This window comes from Alligator sinensis, unplaced genomic scaffold (genome assembly GCF_000455745.1).
Source record: "Alligator sinensis unplaced genomic scaffold, ASM45574v1 scaffold240_1, whole genome shotgun sequence".
NCBI classification, from domain to species: domain Eukaryota; kingdom Metazoa; phylum Chordata; order Crocodylia; family Alligatoridae; genus Alligator; species Alligator sinensis.
This window is the reverse complement of record NW_005841902.1, coordinates 1835248-1848036: the sequence shown is the minus strand read 5'-3', so window position 1 is coordinate 1848036 and position 12789 is coordinate 1835248. Positions and strand designations below refer to the sequence as shown.

Here is a 12789-nt window from a genome sequence, read left to right as displayed (position 1 = left end):
AAAGAGACTCACATCAAGCATAAATTATTACAGCTCCATTGATTTCATGGTGCTATGACAATTAACACCAGCTGAGGAGCTCTCCCTTATAATACTTAATTCTGAATAATTTAAGCAAACATTTTGTGTTATAAATAGGAGGTCAAACACTGAGGTCCTTACTCAGTCTAAATACCTATAGAAATTTCTGGTAGTTTTGCCTGAGAAAAAAAGTGAGTAAAGGTTTTATGGTTTGGCCTAATGATTTTAAGACAGCTGACTATAATTGATTTAAGTTACTTTAACTTGTCTAAGAGCTTCTGCTGGATAATAGGTTGAAAACAATTTGCTGTGTTGTCCCACAGCAGTCAGCTTTCCTCTAGACCCAACTTTTCATTTAACCTCCCAGTGCCCTTTCCCCGAATATGTAATTGTTTTCCTGTGTGGTTGAAAGCAGCATTTTTAAGTCTTTTCATCTGTACTCTCAGGGACCTTTCCACAGAGTAGCACAAATTTCAAATGGATTTTTTAAAGGAGGAAAAAAAACATCTATGCAGAACAAGAACATCCGGCAGAACATTTTAGGGGAGACCATTTTCCGAATAGTGTTTTTAGACAGCAAAACTAACATATAGAAAAATGAAAGGAATGAACATGTTATGAAACAGGGTACAGTTTCTTTCAAGTATTCCCTACCAGCTGCTTGCTGTACCATCTGTTGTTGCCTAAGCAGCTTCCTTTTGAAAGGCTTTGCACTGAAGCAGAACTGCTCTCACTGTTGGACACAATCAGGTCAGGTCAGCACTCCTCCAGCACCGAACCTGCTGCCTGTCACAACTCCCCCCATCTCGATATTTCTTACTGGCCACCAGCTCCCAGGACAGTGCTGCATCTGTCAAGAGGCCCATTTTTCATAGCTTACTTGCTATTCACACCAAGAAGGAGAGTACATTTGATTTTAAACAGGACAGAGTCAGAAGTTCTTGTTAGAAATGTTGTGACTGTGAACATATGGCCCAAGTTTGTTCTGAAATACAAAAGACTTGGGGGGTGGGGGATAGGAGGAGGAAGGGAACCTTTTCAATTCCTACTTTTTTGCTAATTTGATCTTTAAGGGAATTTTTCCCTGCAGCAAACCTTGTCATGCTGCAAGAGTGATCTACTCTGGTTATTTAGAAAGTAGTTTCATACTCTAAAAACAAACAGAACAAATGCCACTACTACAGCACTGGAATCTGTATTCAAAATATAGGAGATTTTATTACACCTAAATTCTGTTCAATTAGCTAAGACCTCCTAAAATCCACATAAAACAACATGGGTACTTGCAACGTACGCTCTCCATCAGCGCATTCAGATTGTTGCATAACATTAACCCCAGTTCCCTTCTCTCAGCTTCTGTGGAGCTGACATCACCTCTCAGCTCTGAACACTATTCTCACCATTATATAGCCAAGTCCTCTTTTCATTGGCTTTCCACTTGAGGCCGCATGGGGCAGAACACAATGGAAGTCCCCAGCTTCACACACAGGCTCCCCCAGCCTGTGAGGAACATCACGCTGGACTGATTTATTTCCAACACTGTTCCTTCTCTCTGCATCTGTGCAGGGAAACACACATCACTGGGAGCCACTTTCATGATTTTGTTGCGATCAGGATTAGCTGGATTAGGGGTTGATTCATAAGGACCCCCTGCGGCTGTGAGGAAGTTTCATCACAAGGTCAGTGTGGTGTGAACTATATTCTGTCAACACCACCACTCCTTATAGCTGACTACAAAAAAAAATACAAAAGAAAAAGTTGCAAATGTGAAATATATGAATGAACAGTTTACGGTGACAAAGAGATTTACAGATTTCCCCATCAACTGTTTAAAAAGATGTGTGCACTTCAACATTATGTTCCTTTAAAACAAGGAACCTGTATTCATCATTTTTAATTTATAAATAATTTAGTGGTTTAGGAGGTGGGAGGAATCTGGGGAATAAGTATAGCAACCCACACACAAAACCACAGAGGAACTTTTTTGGCACTTGTTCTAAAACCAGTCATGCAGCTTGAAGATTGTTGCACTGTTGAGATTTTATTACATATAATGCTGTCACCTTCAGGACTATTTAATTCCTAACCCTACAAGTGCAATAGCTAACAGAGATGTTAGAGAAATATACACACAAACAAACAAACAAACAAACAAACAATCCAACTGGGAGCAGGAACGGAAAGGGAAGAAGATGAATTCAAGATTTTTTTTAAATGACAACTATGACATTCTTATCCTGTGCTGCAAAGCTTCCATCCCACCCCACCCCCAACCATAATGACATAGCACAAAGACAGAAACACATTTGTAGACTGCATGAAGCAAAACAAAATCTATAGAGAAAGTAAGGGACTTTTTTTGTTTTGTGTGCGTGTGTGTATTTTTTTTTAAAGAGCAGTCCCTCTTGCACAGAACTGGGCTGTTCAATCAAAGCCTTATCTGTTATATTTCTGTCTGTCTTTCTCTTCTGTTTAGCGCATTCACCAACAAGAGAAAAGGGGGTAAGCAATGGAGGCTTTGACCTGCAGCTGTAACACAATACTTTCGCACAGCCCTGTCGACCCCTGACATAAATTTTACACCGCAGCTGGCATTTACACACTTAGCATTACCATATGTATAGCCTACTCTGTGCTAATTATGCTAATCACCTGTCTAACTCTCTGCTGCGAAAAATGGTTGTATTTAGCAGTCCACTGCCTACCAATACAGCTTACTGTGTGGCTGAAATGTACATTCAGACGGCCCTGAATGGCAAGATTTTTCCACGTTGCTGGCTTCATTCAGGCCACAGAAAAATTTATTCAAGTCAACTGGTTTCGGTCCGCAACAAAAAAGTTACGAGAAAAAAGTGAGTGTGTTCCTGCCCTAACATTCTAAGTCTGCTTGCAAGCAAAATGATAAATCAATTGGTGTGGGAAACAAAAAGGGAGAAAGATTTCTTTTGCAAGGCATGTGAAACTGTAGCCTATTTTTTTTAAAAAAAGGTCATCCTATTTCCCCAAATCTCTAGAAAGAGCAGTTAATAGATATTTAGGCCAGATCACAATTCTCTCAAGTTGCCAGCTTTTATCTATGGGAGGAAGCAATTTTCAACATTTTATTTTTATTTTGTTTCTTAATCTTGTGAGTTGGTGGCCCAGCATCATATTTCCCCTTATTTACCTCTTAAAATAGCATCAGGATGTAAACATTGTGCTATATACATGTACTGGTGTAAACCAGGAGTAACTCTCCAAGTCACTGGGGTAAAACTGGAGTAAATGGGATCAGAATCAGGCCTGAATGGACAATCAAACAAGGTAAGTCCACAAGAAACACTTTCCAGCAAAAGGGAGCAAAGGAGAACATCCTTAGCTGCCTTGTTTCTTTTTTTCTTCCATAAAAGAAAGAAAAAGTTAAAAGGCAACATTAAAATTTACATTTATATTTGCAGTGGGTCTTTGTCCATGTAACAGTAGTGGCGATGGGAAGAGAAGATGGTAAACTGGAACTCAATTCCTTGTTCTGAAGGAATTGTTCCTCAAAGACATGGCACTGAACTGATTAAACTGTGGTTTTCAGTTGGATTATTCCTGGAGATATTTAAATATGATTTATCAAACACAAATAAAGTTCCTACAACTTGCTTCCTCTCTGTACACACCCAAGGCAGCTATGAAAACCCAGAGATGTGTCAGATAATCCATATATAAATCTGATAGCTGCTTCACCCTTGGCAATTTTCTTCTTCAGATCAGAAATTTGGAATCTCTATCTTTTTCTTTAATTACTTAATGTGCTATGAAAAGACATGTTCACAGGCAAGGGGGAAAAATGTGAGAAAAGGTTTCCCATATCCACCAACGTATCTGGAGAAGGTAAGCACACTGGAAGGTATTAAATATACCCAGAGGCCATTTAATTAAGTATGAGGGCAGCTCTACATCCAGAAGGTGCAGTAATGCATCTAGGCTTTCCATTACACAACATGAGGTCATGAAGAACCCCATACCTCTGGTTTCCCTACTTCCCATCCTTTGTCCACTCTGCTTCCACTGCAGAAGAGATTGTTGTTTGCAATAAGATAAAGTGAAAAGTTGAGTGTCAACAATGGCCTCATTTAATTTTCTTCAATATTTTACATATTACAACCATTCAACAGCAGTCCGATCCAAGCCACATCTTGCTTGTCAGCATCTCAGTTTTTGTGATTATCTAGCAGTCCAGAGTATGAATTTATCTGTGCTCTTGCAGCTCCAAAAACCCGGCTGTGCAGCCAAAAACACAAATAACACTACAACTACTGTGCTCATTTCAGAGCAGAGGGATTTTTTTTAAAGTAGGAGATGGACCACCCTGCTCTCATGGCACAGAACACTGTTTACATTGCAATACTTGACTGTGTAATACATCTGGCATTTTTGGGCAGGATTCCTGAGCCGGGGGCCAGAAACCCTTAAGCAATGATTTTAAAAGGGGGGGGGGAGGGGAGGGGGAAGGAATCATACAAGTTGTCTTAACAGTGCTCATTTCTAGTTTGTTGCACTTAGCTGTTGGTTATTGACCGACAATCACAAATATATCTGCTTGGCAAACAAGAGAAGACTGTTTCTTTAATTTATGTCCATGTCAAGAAAGGAAGAACATGTTACAACCAAAGAGCTCGGTTCCAACCTCAAATATATGAGGGTGCACAACTGAACGTGTGCCTTAAAATATCAGCTCCTGCTTGGACACACAAGAGCAATATACAGACATTTCAAATATACAATGATGGCTTGTACATTTGAGGCTGGAGTGGAGTTTTAGGGTAAGTCTCTAAAACAGCAGCAACCACCAGCTCAAGAGGATTCAAGTTATGGTTCTCCTCACCCCTCATCCCACAATAAATCTTGACCTTGAGATGTGGAATAACTAATATTTTGCAAAACATCAAGTTAAAGCAGGAATTTTTACTGAAGAAAAAAAATGACATTGTTTCTCTCATCCAACTGTATATATAGCCAGCAGTTTCCATAAAGGGCCTTTACTGCACTTATTTTTTGCAAAAATTCAGGATGGAGAAAGTAATCAATATACCACTGGTCAAAAACAAATATCATAAGATTTACCTAAACCTGTCCTATTAAAAAAAAAAGAAGCTTTTTACCCCTAAAAGCAAGGAGAGTACTGTAAAACCAAGAAAAAGAAACATTTTCTGTCTTGGTGTTTTATTTGAAAGCAGCTTCTTCTGAATATGACTCCTCATTTCTTTAAAAATATTCAGTATGCAACAGGCCAAATTAATTCCTGATTTAACATATTTGGAGTTCACAGTGTGACACTATTGATAAACATGGCATAGAATTCTTAATTACCATTTTACTTGGCATATATCACTCTATACACAGGAGGGAACTGTCCTATCCTCCTTCATATGACAGAGGAACTGGGCAAAGAAGTCGTTTTTTTTCATATACTATACATTTTCAATAGAGTACAGTTTTCACAATTTTGGGTTCTGCAATAGAAAAACCCTTTAAGAAATCTGTCCCCTCAACTTATTAGCTACAATTTACTCAGATGGCCTCTAAAACAGTACTGCAAGTTGTGCATCTAAATATTCCTGAACACTGATGAGAGAGTAAGCTCTTAAGGCAGTGCTGTCAAGTTTATGATTAAGGAGTTTTATTGTCCCTTCAGGCTTTACAGATGCAGCTCCCAACAAATACACATGGAGGAAAGAACTCTTGGGAGTGAAAAGACTGATGATATTGGACAGAGAAATAAGAAAACCTATGAAGTGCAGGAGATGAATAAGAAAGATTATGAAAATGACACGTACTGTAATAGTTATGTTGACCTAGGATGCATATATGGAATAGATAGAAGACAGTTAGGGATAACTGGACGGTTCTATTTCAGTCATCTTTAATACAAAAAGATCAACTTCATCTAGTAACTTATATTCATACATTATCTCCTTTAGAGATCTTGCGCAAAGCCTGGAAATCATCAATTTTGCTCCATTTATAAAGAGAACCAATCTAGCAAGCAGTATCTCCATATCTCCACAAGGCATATCTCCACATCAACACCTTAATGAAACTAAATATTCTCAAATTCTACCCACTCCAGGGTGCAAGGCAGAGGACACTCTTAAGGGCACAGCTGCATCTGGACACATAGGGATTTAAGTGTGTAACTCAGTTGTGCTAACAGGAGTCATGCATGTAAGCACATGAGCATCAAGTTGAGAACATACTCCATTAGATATGAAAAGAAAAGCAGTTGCAGACAAGTTAAAGCTAGCATCCTAGTGGACGCAGCTCTAGCAGGTCAAAAGGAGGTCAGCTTTGAAGGAGAAATCCAAATGAAATATAAACATGGCATTGTGGAAACCAGACAAATCTCCCATAGCTTCGTCCAGCCAGCACTAATCTAGGCATCAGCTGTGGAGCATAATCTAAACAAAAGGATCAGTGGGTTCATACATCTGGAAGCTGTCATATTTTGGAGCCTCCCAACAGTTATACACAAACTGAAACATCCAGTTGCATGTACGAGCTTTTAAACCTGTTGAAGGGTCAAGAATTGTTACGTGCCTGCCCAGCGCAGCATTACTACATTTTAGAAACCCACAACAAAGTGTATTTAATAACAGGGGGTCTATTTAATAACAGGAAAATCGAAACTGGGAAAGTAAAAGAGAACTTAGTTAAGAGTTGCACAGGTTCCTCTGAAGCCTCCCTTCTCTATTGGAAGGGACTTGGGGTGGCCTTAGGTTTGAGAGACCAGTCCTCTAAAACCTCCAGATGCTGAGGGTCCCATGGGGAAGAGTGACCCATTCTGCACAGAGACAGAAGCCATTTGCTAGGTATGGCTTTGGCCCCTTTAACAACCCCTTGTGTGATATAACTCCAACAGGAGGTCCACCTCCTTCAGCTGCTAACAGGAGGAACCCAAAGGAAAGCAATGCAGCATTCAACTATTTTACTGCATACCTGGATTGCTGCAGCAACTGTGCTGCAGAAACTCCCTCCATCTTCAGCACTCCTTGGATCACAAAGATTCATATGGAGTACAGGAGAGTGAATGTGGTAGATGGTGGAGCAGTCAGAGCTTCCTCTCAAATAAAGACACCATATTGCATATACACTATCAGAGAGGAAGGGAGGCAACCCCACTCCATGCATGGATTCACAGGGGCAGATCTGTGCCTAAACATTACCCATAAGATGCAATGTTTAGAAATAACAACCAGCTGGCTTTACAGGAACTCAACAAATAAAAAATATTTATATTTAAACGCAAGCACCCAAACAAAAACTACATCAGTTTTCCATCAAATTCAGAACTCAAAAGGTACCACTACTAGAGAACAGGATCTCTTGTAATTCATGGACTAGGTACAGCACAAAGTATAGCAATGCATTTCTACTTATCTGGTATGGTTTTGTACAAATCTCAGGTATAATCCTTGCAGCACTGAAGTCAATGAAAGTTTTGCCATCAATTTCACTGGGGCCAGGTTTTCACCCCTTATCTTTGCAATGATGTAAATAGTAGCCACACATGTGGTATTTTCAGTATTCCCAAAGTATTTAAGATAAACATACCTTATCTTTTAAGGTACATGCTTTCTCACACGGACTCATAAGTGTACATCAACCCTGATCTAAACAGGTGATATCTAAAAAAAGATGGTAGTTCAGTTTCTATGCCCATTTGAGCCCTGGCTTCTCTAGAACATGAGTTCAGCTGTACTGACTGGGTTGAGGGCACCAGTGTCCTTTGATTTAGCTTAAATTTAAGAGGCTACAGTCATATTTCCAGTGTAAGCAAAGCCTTTTATCCATTTCCACTTAACACTTTAATAGATTAGAGATAGTTCAAATATAACAGGAGTTAAAGTCATTTAACACATAAATGTACATTCAGTTTAAGTATTAAACACTTTAGTCAAACTTGAAAATAGAAGCATTAGCAGAATAATTCTTCAATTTTGATCACAGCTTGCTTTGAAAAATAATAGTATAATATTAGCATGACTTTGCTACTGCTACTTCTGAAAGGCACTCTGGAAGCACACAATTCTTCCAGACAAAACGGGAGATATTAAATTTATTCCAATAAACAGACTTTTCAGTGACCCATTATACCTACTGGGAGAATCAACTTAATATCAGATAGTGGGAGTTTACAGATTGAGCTACTGTATCACAGGAACCTTAATATTGTGTTGGATTTGGGTATAATTTTCTGCAGTCAAACTGATTATGTTAAATATTTGTTAAAAGCTTTTAAAATTATTACTACTACTACCACCACCACCACCAGAAAGCCATTTACCAAACATATAAACAAAGTGAACCAAAAAAAGAGCCTTCTGTGCTCTCTCAGAGTTAAATCCTCTTTCATCCTTTTGCTGTGTGGAAGGGTCCAGTGGTCATAAAATGTCAATAGAGAAGATACCTCAAGTCAGAGCACGCTCTATGGCATGCTGCTGGGATTTAGCAACAGAGGAAGTTCTGCTCCACTTTGTATCAAGGCAGTAATGCAAAACATAGGCACAACTAAAATGAAGTTGCTCTGGTGCTATAGGGAAAGTACAGGCAAAAAGCATGGAAGCCACAATAGTTTTGACTTGGCCAACTTCTGTGTCTGTATTCAAACAAAACTTGCGTTGACTTGGTCCACTGAGAGGGAGGTGTTCCATGGCAGCCGCAGACCCACAAAGATCTTTGTTACCACTTGTCCTTGTCCCTCCACAAGCAATAGTGTAAAGCAAGGCAAAACCCCTGTCTTCAACTGCACCTGAGTTTGGTGTGTCAGGTTATGCAACCTGAGAACCTGGGTACAGTGTTAGTCTGCTCCTTTCACTCTGTTTTCCACCCTTCACCCCATGGCCAAGGGGGACAGGTAGGTTGGTTTCCTACCACTTCGAAGTGGCAAAGATGGGGTAATCTCATGATGGAATTTAGGGCAAGCTTGTCTCAAAGAAAATGTGCTGATCGGCACTGTGGGATTTTACTTTGCAAGCTATATCCATCTGCCTTGCACAGTCAATGCTGATTCAGTTGTGGTTAGAATGAGCTTGATTTGCCCCAGGTACTGAAGCTGAGTACTCTGTGTAGCAGCTGAGCCAACTCCCTCCCTTCTCCAGCCTAAGGAGAACAGCTCTGCAAGTCAGACGCAGCTGGCCTTATGGTTGTCATTGCACCTGTGACAAATGGTTGTCATTGCACCTGTGACACAAAATGTCATTGCACCTGTCATTTCCCTGTGACACAAAAGGATCACCTGTACCACTGCTGCCTTCTTTTCTGAACAGCAAGATCTCTATTGTTTCTAGCTTGGACACTGCATTGAATATTGAGGTTTTATCTGTAATCTCCTAACTGGAGGGTAAGAAATGGAGGTGGGGGGCAATGAAAAGGAAAAAGCAAGCAAGGTAGAACAGTCAAATGAAGGTGGAATGAAAGAGGTCAAGAAGAGGAGGAACATTTCTCCCCTTTTATAATCTCCTTCAACCCTCAATAGTTGTCATATTTCAACTTTTGAAAACCAAACTGTTTCTTTAAAACTGGCAAATATGTCCTACTTTCACAGCATATAAAAGCTGTACCTGTTATCCATCTCTTCTCTTATGAAGGTTCTTACAGCCCACACTGAGTGGTATCTGGGCACCTTGCTGATGACATATGCACAACTCCTTTCAAAAGCCAAGTCTTTTGCAACAGTATGCACAGATCGCAGATAGCAAGCAGTTCATAGTTATATACAAGTCCTAGTGTCTGTGTTCCCATTAGGTTAAAACTGAGTTTCATGAGGCCCAAAACTAAAAAAATCCTGGTGTTGTAACTCCTTTCGATTAGCTCTGAGTTAATAAAAGGGAGAGTCCTAGTTATGGCAGAATCCGCAATGATGGCCTATTGGACAAAGGGGTTTATGGAGCAGTTTGAAGGAGTGTGACAGTGGGACACATAAAGGAACAACTCCTGGACAGCAGCAAGAGTGGAATCAAGTTGAAAAAAAAGGTTCCTCTAAGATACTGTTACTGCCAAGAAGTGATTCAGGGGAAAGCCACTCTGGTACCAGAAGGCACACAGAAGGCCAAGTGTGTTGGCACAAGTTGTGAAGGAAGGAGACTAGTGAGAGAAAGCTGCAAGAATGAGGAGCTTTTAAGAGCTGTTTTTCTTTTTCTTTCTCTCTGAGAACTTGCCCACCAGGTGGGTTTTTGCAACTCTTATATAAATACTTCAGCTGTAATAGCTTTAAGCATACAGTACTAACCATTTATCTTAGAATCTAGAAGATCTCAAAACTCATTCAAATTTCACACTCACTATAAATTAATTGACTTAGGATTTTTACTTCAATAGTTTACTCCTAGCAAGCTTCAATGGGATATTATCTTTTATGTCCCAAGGTATTCAGAAATGCATTGCTGTACATCAAGTACATAATGCATTACTGTACATAAAGCATATTAATTGCTGGTATTTAGACTAGAGACTCCTTTTGGGGTAATCATTTAAAAAAGTTTTAGCAACAAAATACAACTCATTTTATTGCACCTGCCATGTAAATCTATTTTGAGAAATTCACCGTATTTGGCCAATGATGCTCTGTACATTCAAACTGTCTTATTAAACAAAGTACAAAAGCAGAATAAAAGATCTCTTTTAATAAATGGATCAATTCCGTTTACTGCCTGTTAAAAAAGAGCTTTATTAAGATCTAAGAGGCAGGAAACTGCCTTCTTTGTGGTGGTACAATACCTTGCACACTGTGTACTATAAATAAGAATTTGGCAGACTAGGAGTTAGGGCTATGTGTGCACACACATACACATACAGGGATTGGGTATTTGAGCATCAGTTTCCAACACTCAAACACAGGAGGAACAGCATTTTCCAAACTACCTCTTGCTATGCCTCTCTTGACTCTGTTCCTCACTTTGCCCTCTCTTTTGTTTATACTTTTAACCACAGAAATATGCAACTGCTATTCATTTGGTTTATTTGTATAGCACCCATTTCGTGACCAGAACATTTATATAGTCTCTATTGAGAAAACACAAAACTTAGCCAGACATATCTGTTGATAGTCATGGGGTGGTAGTCTGGGAAGACTACAAGTTAATTTAATTTAAATTAAGAATATTCTTTCATCTTAATTAACTAACCTTTTCAGTAATCTAGGAATGCAGAGGTTTCTAAATTCAGAGTTTTAATGTTTACATTATTTAAACTCAGATATGAAACCTAAACCCAATAAATCTGAAGTTTGATAGGTCAACTCATAATATAGCCAACTGTACTAAAACTTCATGTACACATGAATAGTCTGAGGTCTATTTAGGCTAGATTTTTATACTGGGGAAAATATTTATTTTCCATGAAGCAATAATGACATAAAAAGAGGTCAAAGCAGTAATTAAACCAAGCAGCTATACTGCAAATTATATTTTTCCATAAGAAACATGTTTCCACTATGGGCACGTCACATACAAACTGTCAGTGCTGTAATCAGGCAGTTTCTTGACATTAAGCCATCAGGAAAAAACAGGTGGGACAAGATGGGACCACCCTTCCTAGTGGGTGAAGACTAGTTACAGCAGTATCAAGATGCTAAATATTCTGGAGCACAGAAGAAACAGTGCTCCAGGATATCACAATCAAAAGTTATCTGTGAAACACCAGAGACACAAAAGCCGTGGAACTTTTGATTTTAAATGCTTCGACCAAATCTTACAAAGGGTTAAGAGATTTTTTTAAAAAGAAGAAAAAGAAAAAAAACCTGTTCTAAACCTGTTTGCGGAAGTAGTAAAGAAGGTTAGCAATGGCTGATGAGTTGCACTGACATCCCCGCTGCTGAGTGCATGTCTCTCATCTTGGACCCTCATGCAGCTGAGCAGGGGGTGCCAGATTGGACCCACTGTACTTGGTGATGCTCCAATAGACATGCGTACGAAGGTTTAGTTAGCAACTAAATTCTTACCCTCACAGACTGCTCCACAGACTTCATCCTCCTCCCAACAAGCTCAGTGGGACATTTGCCAGAAAGGTCAACAAGAAAGGAGTCTGGTCCCATATGCCATGCTCCATCCATAAAGCAAGACAGGCTACCCTCCATGGTCTGCTGGTAACTTTCCTTTCACTGCTTTCTCAACACACACAGAGCCATTCAGTAATGACTGGCTCTGCAATCCTCCATATTAACTTTTTATGAGCCAAATTCTTGCTGTAAGCTACTTTGACGTATATCCAGAGTAAGTCCCGCGGTCCGCAGAGGTAGTCTGGATTGACACCAACGCAGCGTGAAGGCAGAATCTGACCTGGAGCAAACACCAGTTTTACCAGAACCCAAAAAATAATTAAAAAAAAACAAAACACCTCAACAGGCTCCAGCCACCTCTTCCCTTGCAATGGGCGCAAATCCAGAGAGACACCCTTGACCTCTCTTGCATCCCCAAAGGAAGCATCAGGCCCCAAAAGGGTTGGAGGCGCAGGGAGTGAGGAGGGTTTGGGGTCAGCCCAAACCTTTTCCCCAGCAGGCAACTTTTTTTTTTTTTTTAAAGTTACATGAAAACTAATGACACCAACACTTCACCTTTGACAAATGGATCTAGGCAACACTTCCACTGGTCACACATTGCTGCCTTGGCTGGAATAGCTGGATCTATAGTTAAGACAAAAAGACCCCCCCCTTCCCCAGCAGAGACGGCCCCCACCCCCTGGGGGGGCTGCAATCTGCTTTGCAAGCCGTCCCCCGGGGCGCCGCAGCCTGGCTTGCCTTTG

General features: G+C 40.0%; 1 protein-coding gene across 5 annotated transcripts in view; it reads right to left on the bottom strand.

The window, feature by feature from the left end:
* Window positions 1-12789, bottom strand: part of PTCH1 (patched 1) — a 71810-nt gene that overhangs the window by 55836 nt on the left and 3185 nt on the right. For 2 of the 5 annotated variants that reach the window (XM_006018450.3, XM_025197700.1), the window contains exon 1: window positions 12602-12783. The exons of the other annotated variants lie outside the window; for them this stretch is intronic. In XM_006018450.3, the coding sequence (XP_006018512.2) occupies window positions 12602-12644 (43 nt within the window). In that variant the 5' untranslated portion in view covers window positions 12645-12783. Of the gene's footprint in view, window positions 1-12601; window positions 12784-12789 lie in introns of those variants that run through there. 5 annotated transcript variants of the gene reach the window in all.